The sequence below is a fragment of the Pelophylax lessonae genome, assembly GCF_965119305.1.
Source record: "Pelophylax lessonae genome assembly, chromosome: 2".
Lineage (NCBI taxonomy): Eukaryota > Metazoa > Chordata > Amphibia > Anura > Ranidae > Pelophylax > Pelophylax lessonae.
In genome coordinates, this window is record NC_138769.1 from 100,347,604 (window position 1) to 100,369,388 (window position 21,785).

The 21,785-nt window shown below is 41.9% G+C and overlaps 1 protein-coding gene across 1 annotated transcript in view; it reads right to left on the reverse strand.

Annotated features, from left to right (window-relative positions):
- Positions 1–21,785, reverse strand: part of GART (phosphoribosylglycinamide formyltransferase, phosphoribosylglycinamide synthetase, phosphoribosylaminoimidazole synthetase) — a 51,658-nt gene that overhangs the window by 23,776 nt on the left and 6,097 nt on the right. The window contains exons 3-11 of the mRNA XM_082247776.1: positions 21,528–21,623; positions 21,256–21,430; positions 21,001–21,112; positions 14,271–14,339; positions 13,753–13,878; positions 13,574–13,661; positions 11,788–11,873; positions 10,025–10,193; positions 3,505–3,736 (exon numbers count right to left, since the gene is read on the reverse strand). Coding sequence (XP_082103902.1) covers positions 3,505–3,736; positions 10,025–10,193; positions 11,788–11,873; positions 13,574–13,661; positions 13,753–13,878; positions 14,271–14,339; positions 21,001–21,112; positions 21,256–21,430; positions 21,528–21,623 — 1,153 coding nt within the window. The remainder of the gene's footprint in view (positions 1–3,504; positions 3,737–10,024; positions 10,194–11,787; positions 11,874–13,573; positions 13,662–13,752; positions 13,879–14,270; positions 14,340–21,000; positions 21,113–21,255; positions 21,431–21,527; positions 21,624–21,785) is intronic.

The window sequence follows — 21,785 nt, forward strand, 5'->3', positions numbered from 1 at the left end:
GGCACAGTGGCAAAGTTTGAAAAAAAAAAACCTGCCTGATAGCCAATGGCATTGCAACCATAAACAAGGCAATGAATTGATAGACATCACAGCAGATTGGCCCAACTTTACATCTTTGTCCCCTTACAGAGCTCGAAAGCTGGAGCAAAAAAAAAAAAAAAAAAAAAAAAAAAAACCACTTTACAAAAAGTAGATGAGTCAGAGCAACTCCTCTTCCAATCTCCAGATTTTTGAAGGGGAAACCACCCCACCCCCCCCCCAACAAACACGGCTTTTGGGATTATCCCAAGGCCCAACAGAACACAAATGGATATTAAAAAACGTAGACACACCAAATGCATTTGTAGTGCTTTATTACAAAAAAATGTGTGGACAATACAAACTGTAGGAATAGTTCAAGCACAACAGTACTCCTTGAGATAAGACCACCCCCACATAATAAACAATGCCAACATTGAAGAAAATTTAGCCCAACATATGCACAACTACAGATTTTTGATTTGTGATCAGTCTAAGCTGCATACCCACAAAGCTGTAATCTTCTGGGGATGTGGGAATTAACAGAAGTGGTGAACCTGTGACAGGCACTAACCAAGAGTGCAGACTAGGCCTGCCCTTTCCACCCCTTCCCCATAGAAGCTGTACTATACCTTCCATCCAGGAAACCCTTCTAAAAATGGAGAATGAGGGGACAAAAGATCCACCTCCATTCATAAAGCACTTTTCATTCATAGAAGCTACAGTACAGCTTCCATGAATATTGGAGGGGGCAGATAGGACAGGCATATTCAACACTCGATGAGTTGTGACTAAAAACTTAGGGTTTAATATGTCTTCTGTTCATTTCACCAAGATGAAGCTCGCTTTTCCTAAAAATGTTCAATTAAAACAAAAATATGAAATAAAATTTCTAATGAAAAACACACTTTACCTGTTAAAAACCTTATTTTCCCAAAGTTTGTTGATTTTTGTAGAGTATAAGATCACCTCTGCTATAACCGTTACTTCACGCAGTAAACACCGAGCATTTAGTTGACACGGACTTTCAAAAATATCATTAAAACCTTGACAGTGCTCAAAATCTCCAGACTAAGGGCCTGTGTTGATGGGAGGCACCCATCAATGAATGGTGAAGGATAGATCTCATATGGATTGCAAATGCAATTGGAATATACTTGAAAACCCTGTTTACAAAAGGCCCAAAAATGTGAAGTGGGCATCTTACGCATCGCCTTGGCAGCAATTCACACATGGGGGTGAACATGCCTTCTTAACAACTGGCAACACAGGATTACAGCCTTGTAGCTGAGAATTGTGCATTGCATCTAACATGTAGGGGGGGGGTCCAAAAGCCTACAAGAGGCATGTCATTGGCTCCGACATGTGCTCAATCTAAATACAGCAAGTACTATTCCACGGCTGCTCAGTTTTTATTGGGGTCCTGACCCATCAGCTGCCAAGTACCAAATGCCATTACAGTAAACCCAGAGAGCTCAACAATTAAGCAAAAATCAAACAAGACTGCTAAATCGATCAGATGGGGAGGTCTCTAAAATCACTTTAAGAGCTGTCAAATTTTTTCTTGAACGTATCAAATTGACAGACATAAAAAAGAAAGGCAATACTAAACAAAATATATCCAACATGGTTTTATAACCAACACCAAGAACTAAAAGCAGGTTTTTTTTTCCAACAAGTCTCCAAACACTGATGCATCATTGGATTTGTAGTTTTTCTTTTAATTTCTGGTACAAGGTTTCTCAGTTCTGAGAACCATACCCTGCACAAACATCATAAATCCCATGCATTAAGTGAGCAAGGGGAAAAACAAGCACAAGTAATAGGATGGGGACTTGTAGGCAGGTTGGCTAGTTGTCTAGGCTGCCCATGGAGGGGGGGGGGGGTTTAAAACCTCTCTTTACATTTTCCCCAGGCATTGCTGGGCTCTGCCCTCCACCCTGTGCATTAAATAGCCCTCTGAACCGAACCATCTCCCTTTTTGCCTGGGCCTGCATGGGAAGAATTAGAAGGCCAAGCTTGAAAATTACAGCCACCGGCATATCTGGAATGCACTTTAGGAAGGACTTCCTGAGCCAGGCCTCTACCTCTTATGGACGCTCACCTATGGGAAGGGTATGCCTGGGTAATCTTGAGGTCTATGGACCTCAAAATGCATCAAAGTCAGACCAAAGAGTGTGCAGCGACTACTTCGAAGTCGCACAGATAGGAATGGTACTTCATTGGAAATCATGGGATACGACTTATGTGACTTTGCAGTCCCAAGTCACAGGACAAGTCGAACAAGTTTGAAAGGGGTCTAAAGCAAATTGGTAAACACAAATAGTTTGGCACTGTTACATGAAGTTCCAAAGTCTTTAGCCTTAGCCAAAAAAAGGAACAAGTCCATTGTTTCAGAGCTAGCCTTCAGGAGGAGGAGGGAGTCGAAGCAACTTCCCAAAACATGTATAAAAAAACAGAAAGAGAGGTGCCCGAGTGTAGACTGCAAGATTATTTTGTGTAGAATAAAAGAATCAACCTTGCATGGTTGTGTGTAACAAGCTTTTCAGGACTAGGGACGTCAGAGGCGAGTGCTGTGTTCCAGCATGCAGTCAACCCCTCAGTCCTGGCTGTCTCCTCATCCATCACAGACATTGCCGGCCAGAATCAGCGTTACCAGTGGCGGACACTGCTCCAGCATAGGCACTTCCAGCCCCTACACCTCAGAATGTCCCCTGGGTGATACTTCACCTGAAAGGCTTGTGTTCCATATACACATGGGAGTTTGATTCTTTTATTCTACAATAAATAACTCCACTCAGAGGTGCCTCTCTTTCTGTTTTCCTCTAAAGCAAATTGGGACTGAACCCATGGTACAGAGACTTCATGGACCGAACACAGGCTTGCCGGTGTCCCCCTCTAAATGCTATATTCAGAAGACAAGGTGTGCAGAGATCAGGGACAGGATTGTTTCACAGTAGGACTCTTCATGTTGATTCACAGCTGCACAAGGTGAATGGTTCTTTTAGTCTGGGTTCTGCTTTAGGTTGAGCTTCACATGACCACGCCCCTGCCAGGCCCCAAACATTAGCAAGCACATACACACGGAAATGTAACACCCGCGTACAGGCCGTGTCCGCAAAAATAATATTTTAAGTAAATCTACATTCTCTCTGCCCCCCCACCATTTTAGAGGGAGTAGAGGGTAATAAGCACTTTGCCCCATTGAAGAGATTACCCTTCCCTTCCTGTCCCACAGGCAAAAACAGGGAGAGGCAATCCCTCCCAGGGTCACCATAATTAGTGTATCCCATTGTAAGATTTTCCCTCTATTCCTGCTCTGGTGACGCAAAACAGACAGAGTGAATCTCCTCAACAGGGACCCCGATAAAACACCCTTCAGGTTTTCTTGCCATCTCCACTTTATCAAAAAAATAAAAAAAAAATTTGCCTTTGGTTACACTGTAAGGGCTTTAAACCAAAGTTTCAATCTTCCTATGCACACACCTGTTTTGCCTGAGATAAGCGATAGCTTGGTAACCAATGTCCTTTCTGTATATCGCGCCCGAGAACTTTACGGCAGCTACTCCTTTGTTGGCTTCCTCCAGAGCAGATACCAAGTCCCTCCTAAAGGCAGTGACCGTGAGAACACGCCCACCGCTGGTCACCACCTTCCCATCCTTCAGCGTGGTGCCAGCATGAAACACCTCCAGACCAAGCTCTTTGGCTTCATGTAGCCCTAAAAAACAAAACAAAGCGTGATTTAGTAAAACTAGCACAGAAAACCAACCCAAAATGGGGCCAGCGCCCACCACAACCCAAAATACATGCTTTGGATAATATGTGCAACAGATTTTGTAAAACAAAAGTTTCTAAAAAAAGCCATTACTCACATCAGTACATAGATAAAAGTGGACCTGGAATTCCTAAGCCGTAAAAGTGAAGAAAAAAGTATTAACACCCCCCCCCCCCCATTATAAATATATATTTTGCATATTTGTAAAGTCTATTCCTCTGATGTTCACTTAGCCATAGCGCCTGATCTTCTTAACCATTGGGTTATACTCCTCTCTGCTATAGGTACCCAGTTCTGGAAGCAGTGTTAGAAGAATTGCAACTCCACAGAGGGGTGGGTGCTGTGTTCGTCAATGATCATCAGAAAAATGGATTTTGCGGTAAGACAAAAATCCCATTTTCTCTTTCGCTCATTGACGGACACAGCTCCTGATCTTAAGCATTGTGACATCCCAATGCAGTCAGTCAAACGTGAGGGGAGGGAACAGCAAGATAGAAATTCCCAAGGATAAACCATTGCTCACTAAGTAACAGGAGCGCAACCAAACAACAACTGGCCAAAAGAAGCATCCGCAGATGCCAACACATCCACTTTAAAAAAACTTTGTGGACCGACGACCAGGTGGCCGCATTACAAACCCGCATCACTGACTCCTGAAAGAAGTCCCAGGAAGCACCGAGTGCCCGAGTAGAGTGCGCCTTGACAGGGAAAGGAGAAACCTGACCCTTGATTGAATAGGCCTAGGTCACCGCTTATCTGATCCATCTGGAAAACGGTCGCAGAGGAAGCAGACAGTTCCTTTCCGAGGCCCATCCGTGAGCACAAATGGTGAGTCTGACTTCCTAAAAGATTCCGTAGCTACCAGGTACACCTGAATTGCCCGAACCACATGCAGGGCATGCAAAGCAATTTCCTTAGGATGTTTTAGCCTGGGACACAGGAGAGCCAACACAATGTCTTCATTCAAATGGAAATCAGAGACAACCTTTGGAAGGAACGATAAGGTGTTGCTTCACCCCTGTCTATGTCTGAACTACCAAGTAAGGTGAATGACAAGGTAATAATGCCAATTCCGACACCCTGCACGCAGAAGTGATCACCCCCAAAGAGCCACCTTCTGGGACAGTATAAGCAGGGGAATTTCCTGAAGATTTTCAAAGGGAGGCTTCTGGAGAACGGAGAGCCCCAAGTTGAAGTCCCATGGTGGTAACGGAGACCACACTGGAGGAGCCAAGTGTCAACCCCCTGAAGAAAGGGACGCACCAGGGAGTGCGTGGCCAAAAGTCGTTGAAGAAAAAATAAATAAAAAAAAAAAAAAAAGTAAGACAGCCAAGGCCGACACTTGGCCCTTGATGGTACTCCAAGCCAATTTCTGCTCAACTCCCCGCTGAAGGAAGACCTGAGCCACCGAAAATGAGCGAGGGTGAACTCCAAGAGACTCAAACCACGAAATGTACGCTTTCCACGTACAATGATAGATCTTCCAAGAGCTAGACTTCCTGGCCTTCAACTAGGGATGCACCGAAATGAAATTCTTGGCTGAAGCCGAATAATAATGAAATGTTTGGCCGAAGGCCGAATACCGAACGCGGTGTTTCGCATTTTTTCCATTTATTTTGCCAATTTTTTGTCCTCTTGTCCTCTCGTGTCTCTCTCTCTTGTCCTCTGTCTCTCTCTCTTGTCCTCTCATGTCTCTCTCTCCCTAAATGTTACTGTAGGGAATGGGATTCAGTGCACACTGCAGCCTTGTACCATAGGGTTAATGTTAGTGACACTGTAGAGATTGGGAAGGATGCTGGGAATGAAAATCAGGAAGCATGCAGGCAGCCTTGTAAATTTTAATTGCAGATACAGGGCACTGGGCAGGTCAGGGTTAATATGGTAACATCAATTACTCAGTGACAGTCAGTCAGTGTCAGTGTGGACTCGATCAGATTATACAGTGACAGACAGTCTCTCATAGTGGTGGTAGTAGGAGCCTGGAAAGGAGCACAGCCGCATACATACATTACTCACTCATGCACTGCAGCCCGCCCCACACATTCAGTGAGTCTTACTCTCCTCCCTAGTTTTTTCAATGGCACATTCAGGAAGCCAATCACGCCGTGAGTAGCGGCACAGCGGAACCAATCAGGTGTGCAGGCACGCATGATTGGTTCGCTGTGCAGCTAATCACGGCGTGATTGGCTTCCTGAATGTGCCATTGAAAAAACTAGGGAGGAGAGTAAGACTCACTGAATGTGTGGGGCGGGCTGCAGTGCACGAGTGAGTAATGTATGTATGCTCACCGCTGAAGTGTCCCGGCTTCACGGAAGTCTGTGAGTCCTCCTCCGAGTCCCTTCCCCCTGCCTATGTAAATATCGTGACCTCGGCGATATGAATATCGCCTACGGCCACAGAACGATAGTCGATATCATATCGACTATCGTTCAGCCCTATTGTTCGGCACAAAATTATTCGGCCTTTTGACTTATTCGGCCGAACACCGAAAGTGCCATTTTTTCTATTTTCGGCCGAATAATGTTCGGCCGCCGAACATTCGGTGCATCCCTACCTTCAACAGCATTGGAATCACCAACACAGACAAAACCCAATCCTTCAGCACCTGGCTTTCAACAGCCAAGCCATCAAAGCCAGCGACTAAAGCAGGATGGAAGATCGGCCATTGAGACAGCAGATCCTCCCTGAGAGGTAGTCTTCCAAGTGAAGTTGGTGACCAGCTGCACCAGGTTGGCATGCCAAGATTAGCGAGCCCAGGAGCCACTAAAATGACTGGAATCCCTTCTGCCTCGATCCTGCGCAGGAGCAGGGGAGGGGGGGGGGGGGGGGTAAGAGAACTAAGGATAACGCCAAACTGAGAATGCTCCTCTCCCACAGCAAAGCGGGGGAAGCGGTGGTGACCGGCATACTGGAATGTGTAGGTAAGCGTCCTTGATGTCGATAGAGGCAAAGAAATCCCCCTAATGCAGGGACCCCACCACTGTGCAAATGGGCTATTCTGAACAAGCACAAAGCAGTTCAGTGCCTTGAGGTCCAGGATTGGACGCACCTTTCCCTCCTTTCTGGGAACTGTAAACAGGTTTGAATAAAACCCCTGAAGACATTCCGAAGTCGGAACAATCACCCCTTGAAGCACCAGGACTTGCCCCACCCCAAAGAGCCTGTAAGCAGTCCAGGGGCAGGCGCACATTGGAAAGAAAGAACCTTTCTGGAGGGAAAGATTGAAACTTGATCTTGTAGCTGGAGGTCTTGATCCCTTGTCACTTGACCCTGAGGGACGGAAAAAAAAAAAAAAAAAAAAAAAAAAACTTCTTGTGAGCCAAGGAGGAAGGGCCGTGTCTACAGGGACCACCAGACAAAAGATTAGGGGTGCCCAACAGGAAGGAGGGAAACCCAGGGGTCTTACCGTCCCCCAAGGAGGGGCCCACGTCCACCCTAAGATCCTCCAGGGGGAGAAAGGGGGGAAAGGGGGAAAACTACTTACCATACCAGGAAACAGGCGGGCACCGCTCCTGTCACAATTTCCTGGCCTTCAAAATGGGGGGGGATGTCGGCCAGGAAGAACGCTGTGACGCAGACCAAGACCCCTGGCGTTTTAGTCGCAGATCAGCCCCCGTCCGGTGGGGCTATGTCACGGCCAACCTAGTGCAGGAGTTGAGGTCAGACTGGATCTAGATTATCCAGCCAGTCGCTCAGTCCAGCAGGTGTCCTACTCCTGTAGGGGGCAGTATAACCGAGTGGTTAAGAAGATTACGAGCTGTGTCCGTCAAGGAACAAAAGAAAAAAAAAAAAAAACAAGTTTATTACAGTTCCATTTATGAATTAGCAAGGGGGGGGGGGGGGCTGGGGTTAATTACTTTCACATATGGGCCAGGCAGGTTTGGACAGCTTTTCTTCCCCCCTTAAATTAAATCATTTAAAAACTGCATTTTGTATAATATTAAAATAAAATTTGTTTGAGGATCTGAAAACTATAGGTATGATGGTTGCATACAATTTCTTTTTTTAGGCTTCCCCTGCCCCCACTCTTTATTTTCACCTGGTGATCATATCAGTAACTCTGCCTTATGCTCCACTCACACCTATGAATGTTTGAGCGTTTTGACACACGTTTCTTATGCGTATGATTCAATCTATGTTGTTTTTTTCCCCATTTCCCATTTTTATTTTTGCCAATTTGTTGTTGGGTTAAATAACGCAAAATGTGTCACTACATGCTTTTCTGCAGAGTCTCCATAGAAGTCTATTTAACCAAAAAAAATTTGCACTAGCAGATTTATATCCGATTGACTAACAAATTAAAGCTGAACTCCAGCTAACATTTTTTAATCAGTTACAGCAGTTTTTTTTCTCCATTGGGGATAAAGACTTTACATTTTATATTAATTTATTTCAGGTACTTCTATTGCACTGGCAATTTACGCAGCGCTTTACATATACATTGTACAATCACATCAGTCCCTGCCCTCAAGGAGCTTACAATCGAAGGTCCCTTACTCACATTCATACATAGTAGGGCCAATTTAGACAGGATCAAATTAACCTACCAGCATGTCTGGAGTGTGGGAGGAACCCGGATTACCCGAAGGAAACCCAGGAAGAACATGCAAACTCTAGGCAGGTAATGTCGTGGATGGGATTTGAACCAGCGACCCTTTTACTGCTAGGTGAAAGGGCTCACCACTACACCACTGTGCCGCTGCCCATCAATGAACACAAAGCAGGTCATTGTAAGCACCCTGTCAGTGGTATATGGTTGGTATTCTCCCTATAACTGTCATGGTTTGGTCTTGCTCAGAAAATTGGAAAAAAAAAAAAAAAAAAAAACCAAACACACACACACACACAAACGACTAGCTGCCTGAAGCAGGTGAAAATAAAAAATGGGGGATAAAAAAAAAAAAAAAAAAGGCAAAAAAAAGGAAATCAATGCAGCCACCACATATAAGAATGAGTCAGCTACAAAGAAAACATTTTTGTTTTTGGTTTAGCACTGCTTTAATATTCAAGAACATTTAGAAGTGTTAATTGTAGCAAATCGGTGCCTTAAAAAGGTCTCCTGAAAAAGCAATGTATCTGGGCTTTGAACCTACAGCTTAAAGTAGAACTCCACCCTAACACTAAAATCCCTGGATCTACAGACAACCACGATCTAACACTAACCTATCTAGCCCTGTAAAGAAGAAATCAGTATACATGCCTTTTTGGAAGCCGATCCGCACGCTGAGCGGACAGCTGCTGCTTCTCTGTGGAGGCAGGTGCCGGAGGACACAACTGACCACGGAAGCCCCATAGTAAGTCTATAGGTGACGTCACTCCCCATTCATTTCACAGCCGTTGTCAGCCGTGTCATCTGCTGGAACGTATCGGCTTCAAATAAGGAAGGTTTACTGATTACAGGGATTTTAGGGTTGACTTAGAGAAAATTTGACAGTTTCAAAATAATTTATTCTGTGGATTTGTAGGTTTGTTTTTGCCACCTATCTTACTGATTCTTGAGCATTACCCCACCAGTCATCGGTGGAGCAGCTCAGTCATAAACAAGCAAAAACTCATTGTCTACCAAGAGGGCCGCCTGCACACACAACAAAGCAAGGTAAATCAGTAACAAAGAAAAGATCAGCTGCAGGCAACCACAGGAAATATTGTTCTTTAAACTTGAATTTTCTTTTTGGTACATAGTGCCAAGCACTTAAGTTACGTGTAATGGTGTATAGCCTATTACTTGCAGAAGGCTGCGTCTATTGACTGCCTTCTTCGTGGCTGCAGAATATTGCTCTGAGCAGTTATCTTTAGGTGCTGTGAGAATTAACAGCAGCCAATGCTACTGAGAAAAGTTACTGTTTCTGCCCCCTACACCATACACAGAACTGAATGGCAGATCTCCACCACCCATCCACAGAATGCTATCAATAGAGAAGGCAGAAAGGGGGGCGAGCGAGCAGTGCAACATTTCTCAGGAGCCAGCGGCTGCTGCTCAGTTGTATCCTGAGGCGCTGAAACTGATATTTAACAGAAGCAGCCATCTGCAGGTATAGGGATATACACCATTACACATAACTAATGGTGTAATAGAAAATGCAGTTATAACTTGTACGAAGCTCCAGTATGAGAAGTATCAGTGAAGCTGCTAAGGTCTGAGATACTGCACCAACATAATCACATAAGCCAAGAAAAAAAATAAAATCATCATCAAAGAATTGCACAATGCACTGGAGACAAAGTTCTCACCTGTAATTTCCAGGCCTTTGGCATAGCTACCAGGATATCCCCCGCTAGCCATAACTACAGTAACAGCAGCATGGGCCTTCCGCCACACTGGCATAGAACCAGCAAGGCGTCCATCTAGAGTGGCCTGGATAACTTCATACAAGTCGCTCTGAAGAAGCGGCAGTATCACCTAAAAACACACAAAAAAAAGAGAATATATTATTTTCATAAATTATATATATTTCCCATATGAAATGCACAAGCAATGTAAGAGATCGCTTTGAGTGAGGAGTTGGCTTTTAACCACGTGATTTGCATTCGTCTCCTACCTCACTATAGCCAATATAATCTACATGCCTCATCTTAAAGCAGAACTAGCATCAGATCTGTTTTTTCCGGTCCAGTCCATCCATGCGAAGTAATGTTTCCCTCACTGGTTGAGGTGCGAATCAGGTCCAGATTTTTGTCCGAATTTCGCACCTGAATCGGACCCAAAGACTCACAGGCTCCTTTTTGAATACGGACTGCGGCCGCCCCATACATGTGTGATTCGGCTCCATTGAGAGCCGATCACACTAGCCTGTCATGCAAATTGGATGCGGTAGAAACATGCATCCTATTCGCATATACATGAACCCTGCCTAAAAGTAACACTTTCAGTTATTTGATAGCTCCCAGAAATCACATTAATCCCCCGCCTTTCATCTACTTTTACCTCCAGTAGGATGGAGCCATCTTTGTTCAGGTGTTGCTCAAAGCTACCGTTTACTCTCTGGACTGGGATACCAGCTCACAACCCTTGTGCCGGTGCTTGGTTTTTTTAAATGTCTAACACAGGGATTCCCAAACTACAGCCCTCCAGTTGTTCAGGAACTACAATTCCCATCATGCCTTGTCATGTATGTGAATGTCAGTTTTACAATGCCTCATGGGAAGTGTAGTTCTGCAACAGCTGCAGGGCCTTAGTTTGGGAATCCCTGGTCTAACACAAATCAGCCCCTGCTACAGTAGCCTTACACCTTGTATAACACAAGTTACAATGTTTCAGTCTGATAACTGAAGGCAGAGGAGACAGACTTCCTCCTGCCAGCAGCAGTGATGAAATCACCATGGCCTTGGCCAGGGGTGTCCAAACTTTTTCAAAGAGGGACAGATTTTAAGAAGTGAACATGTGTGAGGGCCGACCATTTTGCCTGACATTCTTTGGACCATTAAAATTAAATCCAAATTAACCATTTTATGCAAAGTTTATTGCAAATGGCATACTTTTAATTTCGTCACATGGATGACAAATCCAAACCGGTGTTAAATCACTCTGCCTTTCATATCTGAAGGCCAGGTGAAAAAAAAAAAAAAAAAAAATCCAGGAAGCTGAAACACGTCAGGAACATTGTAAAGTCCATTACACATTGGTAATAAGGGTTGTCTGTAAACTTTTAAGTTCATATGAACAGGAACAGAACATGTTGTATCCAAATATATTTATAACCGATTTAGACCAACTGACATTTTACAATGTAGTCATCTCAATTCGGAGCATGCGTGCTCCCTAATCAGTCACACAAGGGTTAACCACATAAGCGTTATATGAACCCACCAATCATGATTAATGATGGCAGCAATAACAATGATGCCAATGTATTTTTCCAAATTACCTGTGGGACCATATCAAAGCAGCCTGGACTTTGGACATGCCTGGCCTAGGTAAAACCACCTAACTGGAGCTCACAGACATACATATATACATAAATATGAGCATAAGCAAGTGTTACTCATTCACACACCTGACATTCTGGATCTCCAAATCGGCAGTTAAACTCGAGCACCTTCGGTCCATCTTTAGTAAGCATAATACCAGCATAAAGAACACCTGAAAACACATACATAAGACTGTCGTAACAGAAAATATACAGCAAGACATCAGTTATTACAGTCAGTCAAACAGTCTTATATAAATCTTCTCCGGCTAATACTTCCCTTATACCCAAGTTCAGACAGGCTTCCTCCATGTTGTGCAACCAGTTCCCAGAAGTCTCTTCTCTTTAGTGTTCTGGTTGTTGGTTGCACACAGATGTAACAAATTACACGGAAGGACCAATAGTTCTGCATTGTACGCAAGTAACCACCCACATCCCTGAGCGCTCAATGGAAGGGAAGAGCACCAGAACGAGGAAGATAAATTACACATTTGTAAGGAAAGCCATGCTCCTAGGAATGCTCACAGAAGGGTCCATAGAACTGTGCACAGAATTAGGACATTGCATGCATCTACACATGAACATTTGTTCGAGCATGCTTGTTGGAGCGACTTGGCACCCAGTGGAATATTTAAAGCCTTACAGGGCTCAGGTTTTATTGCCAAGTAGTCATAAGCTCATTCTGATTGGGACCTGATCCTGTGGTCATCCGTACCTTGACCCGGTTTGCTGATCCTGATCATCGGTTGCTGACTCTGGCTTGTGACCGGACCCCGCTTCTTGCTTGCTGTTCAGTACTACTTCTGCTTGCCCAGCGCTGACATGGATGGGATTCTGCTACCGGTTCCTGACCAGAATCCGCCTGCTGCCAGCTGGACTGCTTCAGCTCTGCCATCAAAAAATTCAGAACCAGATCTACAGGCACCTGTGCCAATATATCCAGTCATCTCCAGGGGGAAACACGAAAAGAGGTGATAGGACAGCCATCTCGTTAACTTGGTCTCAACCAGGTATGTGACAACCTTCTTTCCCTACCCTCCAGGCTTACAAACCTGTGTGCAGAGCACCCCCCATACTTACCTGAGCCCCATCTAGATTCCAACAATGTTGCACAAGAGACTCAGCTGTCCAGGACTTCCATCACTGGCTGAGACAGCAGGACGGCACCATTGGCTCCCGCTGCTGTCAAACTCAGCAAACCAATAAGGAGAGATAGGGGGCGGGGCTGGGCAGCGGCACCATGTCTGAATGGACACCGGGAGCTGCGACTCGGCTGCCCCCCCCCCATAGCAAGCCACTTGCTGCGAGGGCACTCAACAGGAGGGAGAGGGCCCAGAGCACAAAGAGGGACCCAAGAAGAGGAGGCTTTAGTATCACATCACTTTAAAAAAGGATAAGTTCATTGCTGCGAGGGCACTCAACAGGAGGGAGAGGGCCCAGAGCACAAAGAGGGACCCAAGAAGAGGAGGCTTTAGTATCACATCACTTTAAAAAAGGATAAGTTCACCTTTGGAACATGTTACAGCTCCTGAATACAAAAGTACCATCAGCCTCTGCAGGCAATGGCTTGTAGTGCAAGGATGCTGGTGAGGTGAGTGCTCCCATATTTCATAGATTATTCCAGCCATACAGTAACTGCCTAGTACATTGTAGTCGTGATTTGCAATTCTCGGGTGCAGGGTCTTACAGGCTGCATTTAAAAAAAAAAAATAAAAGCACGTTTTTTACCTGCAAAAAGATGTGCATTTGTTATTTTTTTTGTAAAAGGCGACCTTATCGTTTACCATGCATTTGAACCTGGTAGTAGTTTTAGTCATCAGTAGGAAACTATGCTGTCTGCCACCTGAAAAGTTTCAGATTACACTGATCTTACCTATATATGGCGTTCCCTCTTTCCGGATTCCATCTACAGCTCTCTGCAGCACTGTATCCTGGATTTTCGCAAGCAATGCCTCCGATATCTGAAGTAACAGCCGCATACAAGAGTTAGATTTTATGGGATTCAATTTGGAGCTAGTGTATGTTGTTGCAGAAGCATTTTCCAGTATATACCTGGGGTGCAGGGCAATAAGCTCCCATCCCTCCTGTGTTAGGGCCTTGATCCCCATCCTTTAGTCTTTTATGATCCTGGGCTGGAGGCATGGGAGCAACAGTGACCCCATCTGTGAAACAGAGGCACTGCAATAGAATAACCAGCATTTCAGTTTAGGTCAGAGTAACAAACAATTACAGGTATTTATGTACCACAGTCAAACTTATCAGCCAATGCCCTCAATGAGCTTACAAATTAGGGGGCCCATCTCACATGTACACATACAATTTAGACAGGAGTCAATTACCTATCAGTATGTATTTAGAGTGTAGGAGGAAATTATAGGATCCAGAGGAAATCTATGCAAGCACAGGGAGGACATGCAGAGTCCATACAGAGTGTCCAGACTGCGATTCGAGTCGTGACACCAGTCCTGGTGCTTTCTGAATGGAGTACACGGGTTCAAACATTGTATACTGCAGGGAGCTACAAAGAAATGAGCAAAAAGCACCAAAAACAAACATGAGAAGATACATACGGACACTTCTTCACCCTCCAGCAGCTCCTCCACTACAACAGTCTCCCCAGCTTCTCCAAATGTCTTGTCCTATAGGAATAAGTAGACAAAAGTCAATCATAAGAAACAATTATACCACGTTGATATCAACACCATGAATGTGGAAGTACACCACACTGCAATATACAGGTCCATATATATATATATATATATATATATATATATATATATATATATATATATATATATATATATATATATATATAGATTAGATTTGTATAACTAGACATAACAACCGATAATCTGTGAGGATAATTTTGGAGCATCTAAACACAAAATATCAACTGTGGAATGCTCTAGTATGAGTGTAACCGTTTGCAAAAGTCAAACCCCCCCCCCCCCCCCCCCCAAATGTGTGAATTTTTGTGGAAAAATTCACACATGTTCAATTTTTTTCAGTCTAGGTCGGACCCCTGAGGTCGTCAGACAGACTGACGAGACGGTGTTTGATGGTGTTGGAGAGATGTCATTTCTGGTTAGCTGGAATGCGGTGGGAGCGCAATCCGGCGATTCCCATACAATACATGCTGATCCCGGTCTTCTTTGTAAGTGCAATACAACCTTTTTTAAAAATACACGATTTGATATACTGCACCATGAGAGCGTTTCTTCCCCCTCCCATTCTATATGGCAACACTAGAGCTTTAAATACATGTTGGATGACAGTAGTGGTTTGAAATCATTCCTGTGACCTCATTTATGACATCTTGGATTTTCCCATATGCGCAATTCGACTCCCTGTAACAGGGGTCAATTAAGTCTGGTGTGTGCATAGTGAATCTGCATGCTGGTGGAGGGAAACTCTTTCCTATACTCACTCAGGATGCTATTCACGTGTGGGATTATATATGGACTTGACAATTTTTATGTATTTTTTTAAATTTAAAAGAAGATATATTTGTCTATTCACTATTGTTTATTCATTTTGGGGATATACATTTTAGGATGCAAGAGCACGGTTTCTTTTCACGCTGTAGGCATACACCTTTTACAACACGCAGCTCTTTACTGTAGTTTGTTTTTTTGGTTATTGATTTGCACGGGTTTAGAACCTTTTGGGTTCCTATATTGTCTTTTGTGTTTAAAGGATTCCCAGAAAGTCCATATGAAGTACAATAGAATAACCTTGATATTGCCTGGGAAATTCAGGCAATCCAGTGCAATGGCTCTATAACCCCAATTAGGAATTCCAAGTTCATAAAATCATCCTCATCTAGCCCTTAAAAAAATCAGCATGTTTCGTTATTAGAAATTACTTCTGAAGGATCCATGCTGACAGATTTCAGAGATTTGCTCATCATATGCAGTCTAAGAAAACAGTATCTAAAACCAAAACCATTACAAAAAGGTCATCATAAGTCCAATCCAATGGACCAACCTAATGAGACCCCAATATAAAAAAAACAGAACACACATCCAAGTCGAGGGGGGTAGAAAAGATACTCCAAAATATATGCTACACCCAACAGGACAACCACATCAATTCATGTGATCCCAATCCTCATTTCTTCTGCACAGACATCACACAAGTGAGGTCTAAGTTTTTTTTTTTTTTTTTTTTTAAATGCTTTATATCATTTCAAAAACACACATTACAATAAAGGCAAAAAAATATACTATGTATATTAGCGCACCAGAGAGGTAGTAGCTGTAGCCTGGTTAAGATTTATGTAAATAAATTAATTAAATTAAGTGCAGCTGCTAGTAAAGTGCGGGTGCAAATTGGAAGAAAAAGTATTCACAATAGTGATACCGCTAGCGCTTGCTAATCCCTACTGGAAATAATATATTACAATATGTGCTAAAAATTCACAGTGGATATAAATAATAAATAAATATTAAGTGCAGCTGCTAGTAAAGTGCGGGTGCAAATTGGAAGAAAAAGTATTCACAATAGTGATACCGCTAGCGCTTGCTAATCCCTACTGGAAATAATATATTACAATATGTGCTAAAAATTCACAGTGGATATAAATAATAAATAAATATGAAAATAAATCACTTCAAAAATAACTTAAAAATAATAGTCCATCCAATGTGTGGTGATAAGTCAATCAACATTAATAATAAACCATAAAATTAATAAAGTCCAAATCCAATAATTGTGTACTAAAGTGCTGGTGCTTCTTCCTTAATAACTGGTGCTTCCTTTCCCGTGATAAATAAATAAATTGCCCACTCACCAGATGTTGTGGGTTCTATATGTCTTATGACATTAGAACCTATCGTGCTTCAATAGAAAATCCTTTCCAGGTTCGGGTTCCCTCTCCCTGGGTATGGACAGACCGTTCGGTTATTCTTCCACCATGGGATGAGTCTCCTCCAACCACGGGCCAAAGTATGAGATGTATTCCCTGCAAATAACCTCCAATCACAAGCCGTGATGGGGGAATAAATGGATAGTGTGGTATTGCTTTTCAAAGTTTTATTGCACACACCAAAAACAATATCGCACACTCAACGGTCAAATCCGTAAACTCCAAAAGTGATAAAAGCAGGTGTCATACACTTCCACATCTTCAAAAACAATATCCAGCAAAGTGAATAGGAAAAAACCGTGCTCAATCCAAAAAAATGGCAGACAAACAGGACAGGATCGTCATACACGTGTGCTGGAGAGTGGAGAGCGGTAGTTCCGGCTTGCGTTCCACTCAACAACGTATGACGTCACGGCGTGCGTTCCAACTAACGCGTTTCGTCATTGGTTCAGACGTCTTCAGAGGTGGAGTCACACGTCTAGCTCAACCCTTATATGCCGGAGCTGCCGCTCTGCACTGCGCACGACTCCGCCCAGTTAATTCTCTGTCGGAAACAGGAAATAACTCCCGTGTCCCCGCAATAACATTGTGCTATGTAAACCAAGAAAATCATAACAAAATATCTTTGTGCTATTTCAAAATGTATTTGTTAAACCGGCTCTCATTTTCCCCTAGATTAATAGCGCTTGGCATTCATAGTGTGTGTGTGTACTATTTTGTTATTTCTCAATAATACTTTTATTAAAAATTTATAAAAATTATTTTTAAACTTTATTTATAAACCTAAAACAACATTATGACCAATCTTTATAAGGTTTTGTGGCATATAATTACTTTTATAATTTATATATGTATAGAGATTTTTAAACTTTATTTTATTTAAAAGAATATAATTTATTAAATCAATACTTTTACTAATATATTATGTGGATATATTTAAACATTGTAATCTATTATACATTTATTATGTAAAATACGTAGATCCAGAAAAATATAAATATGATTAAAAAACATATTATATTTAAAAAATTTAAAATATTATAAATATTTTTAAAATTTACAAAAATTAAGCGGACATTTAAATATTAAGATAATCTATGGATTTGATATAAAACAGTTAATATCCATGTCAACGTTCATACCCTTGGGTTGCAGGGTGGAAAGTTCATAAATCCACCGAGATTCATTTTGGGAGACAGCAATTCGCATGTTACTGCCCCTCCAGTTGTGCTCAATCCTGTCAATGCCCAAAATAGTAAGAAAGGTGGGGTCCCTATTATGTACCAGTCTAAAATGTAGGGAAAGGCTGTGCTTTTTAAATCCTTTCTTAATGTTGGCGATGTGTTCGCCCATACGCACCCTAAGTTCTCTTGTGGTGCGACCAACGTATTGAAGCCCACATGGGCAAGTGAGGAGGTAAGTGACATGGGTACTACGGCATGTGATTAATTTCTTTGTTATATTTCTTTTTAGTCACATTTGATTAAAATTCCAAGTACTTGTCGTTTTCGGGTTTTCACAGTTCTGCATGATTTGCACCTTCCGCATGAATAAAATCCTTTGTAATCTAAAAAGGTTAAAAGTTTCTTAGGGGGATCCAGAACATTTTTCACCAGTTTGTCTCTGAGGTTGGGTCCTCTTCGATAAACTTCGGGCGAGTTGGAATAACCCCCCTCTCATCTATATACCTTCGGTACATTACCAGATGAACTGGTAATGTACCAAAGGTATATAGATGATGTGATCATCGTTTGGAAAGGATCGGAAGAAACTGAGGCAATATATAGAAGATTTGAACATCAACCGTTACAAAATAAAATTCAGTGGAACATGGGATAAAAATGAAATACACTACCTGGACCTTACCATATTTAAAGGAGAAAATGGACTCTGCACTAAGACGCACTTTAAAGCAACAGATAGGAATGGATATATCCCTACTCATAGTGGACACCACCCTAACTGGATAAAAGGAATCCCTAAGGGACAACTGATGCGCCTAAGGAGGAATTGCAGCAATGAACAGGATTACATTACCCAATCGAATATGATACTGGATAGGTTCCAAGAAAAAGGATACAAAAGAAATATATTGGAAAGAGTTAGAGAAGATGTAAAAGGTATGAACAGAGAAACACTTCTAAAAGATAAGAAAAAAGAAAATTCGGATTACTCTGAACTTCATCACACAATACAACGTAAGATATAAGGAAGTGGAAGACATCATAAAAAAGCATTTGGCACCTTCCTTTGAGAGATGAAAAGTTGAGGGGGGGTTATTCCAACTCGCCCGAAGTTTGTTTATCGAAGAGGACCCAACCTCAGAGACAAACTGGTGAAAAATGTTCCGGATCCCCCTAAGAAACTTTTAACCTTTTTAGATTACAAAGGATTTTATTCATGCGGAAGGTGCAAATCATGCAGAACTGTGAAAACCCGAAAACGACAAGTACTTGGAATTTCAATCAAATGTGACTAAAAAGAAATATAACAAAGAAATTAATCACATGCCGTAGTACCCATGTCACTTACCTCCTCACTTGCCCATGTGGGCTTCAATACGTTGGTCGCACCACAAGAGAACTTAGGGTGCGTATGGGCGAACACATCGCCAACATTAAGAAAGGATTTAAAAAGCACAGCCTTTCCCTACATTATAGACTGGTACATAATAGGGACCCCACCTTTCTTACTATTTTGGGCATTGACAGGATTGAGCACAACTGGAGGGGCAGTAACATGCGAATTGCTGTCTCCCAAAATGAATCTCGGTGGATTTATGAACTTTCCACCCTGCAACCCAAGGGTATGAACGTTGACATGGATATTAACTGTTTTATATCAAATCCATAGATTATCTTAATATTTAAATTTCCGCTTAATTTTAAAAATATTTATAATATTTTAAATTTTTTTAAATATAATTAATATGTTTTTTAAATCATATTTATATTTTTTCTGGATCTACGTATTTTACATAATATATAATATATAATAGATTACAATGTTTAATATATCCACATAATATATTAGTAAAAGTATTGATTTAATAAATTATATTCTTTTAAATAAAATAAAGTTTAAAAATCTCTATACATATATAAATTATAAAAGGTAATTATATGCCACAAAACCTTATAAAGATTGGTCATAATGTTATTTTAGGTTTATAAATAAAGTTTAAAAATAATTTTTATAAATAATTTTTATTAATAAAAGTATTATTGAGAAATAACAAATAAAATAGTACACACACACTATGAATGCCAAGCGCTATTAATCTAGGGGAAAATGAGAGCCGGTTTAACAAATACATTTTGAAATAGCACAAAGATATTTTGTTATGATTTTCTTGGTTTACATAGCACAATGTTATTGCGGGGACACGGGAGTTATTTCCTGTTTCCGACAGAGAATTAACTGGGCGGAGTCGTGCGCAGTGCAGAGCGGCAGCTCCGGCATATAAGGGTTGAGCTAGACGTGTGACTCCACCTCTGAAGACGTCTGAACCAATGACGAAACGCGTTAGTTGGAACGCACGCCGTGACGTCATACGTTGTTGAGTGGAACGCAAGCCGGAACTACCGCTCTCCACCACACGTGTATGACGATCCTGTCCTGTTTGTCTGCCATTTTTTGGATTGAGCACGGTTTTTTCCTATTCACTTTGCTGGATATTGTTTTTGAAGATGTGGAAGTGTATGACACCTGCTTTTATCACTTTTGGAGTTTACGGATTTGACCGTTGAGTGTGCGATATTGTTTTTGGTGTGTGCAATAAAACTTTGAAAAGCAATACCACACTATCCATTTATTCCCCCATCACGGCTTGTGATTGGAGGTTATTTGCAGGGAATACATCTCATACTTTGGCCCGTGGTTGGAGGAGACTCATCCCATGGTGGAAGAATAACCGAACGGTCTGTCCATACCCAGGGAGAGGGAACCCGAACCTGGAAAGGATTTTCTATTGAAGCACGATAGGTTCTAATGTCATAAGACATATAGAACCCACAACATCTGGTGAGTGGGCAATTTATTTATTTATCACGGGAAAGGAAGCACCAGTTATTAAGGAAGAAGCACCAGCACTTTAGTACACAATTATTGGATTTGGACTTTATTAATTTTATGGTTTATTATTAATGTTGATTGACTTATCACCACACATTGGATGGACTATTATTTTTAAGTTATTTTTGAAGTGATTTATTTTCATATTTATTTATTATTTATATCCACTGTGAATTTTTAGCACATATTGTAATATATTATTTCCACTAGGGATTAGCAAGCGCTAGAGGTATCACTATTGTGAATACTTTTTCTTCCACTATAACAATAAAACCCCATTAACCTTCAGTGCTTATATTCTTACCCCATTTTAGGGTGTGTGTTTGCTTTAAAACAATGAAAACACCATTATTTCTTACCTGCATGATCTCATTAACAGCTTTACAAGCCTCTTCCTTGCTGCTGGCCACAATCACTCCCTTTCCAGCCGCTAGGCCACTTGCCTTGACCACCAGGGCCTGGAAGTCAGCACTGTAAAGACAGACAAAAGCAACAACAACTCTAGTTAACTCTACAGCCTTGGATGTATGAACAGGTTGAAAGGATTATATTTTCTAGACTTTTGCCAACTTTGCCGATTTTTACCATTCCTCTTTAGATACTCTGATAACTACCTAGTAATAAAGTCACACGCTTCTTTGGGGTCAGTGAAAGATTTCCACTTAGCTGTTGGAATGCCATGACGGTCCATAAAATCTTTAGCAAAACTTTTACTGGCTTCCAGCTGAGCAGCTTTTGCTGTGGGACCAAAACATTTCACTCCAGCCGACGTCAAATCATTCACTACACCTGAATAAAAGAGAAAGGGAAGGGGATCCAAGTAAAACACAGGCAAATGCTGTAGGTTGAGAAACATTGCTGAAAAACAAAGCCTTAGCAGCATTACCTGCAGCTAAAGGAGCTTCTGGCCCAACAACCACCAAGGCGATGTTATTGTTTTTGCAGAACTGTATAACCTGAGCATGGTCTCCAACCAGGAGATCTGTAGTAACAAAGGAAAATTAGCCAGAGGTTACCCTAGCATGTTCTGCTCGTTCATACCAGTGTAACTACAGAACAAACAAATTCACTGGTAAATATATATAATACACACACAAGGAATTCAGCATTACTGTATGGTATGCTTCAATAGGCTCATCTTTGC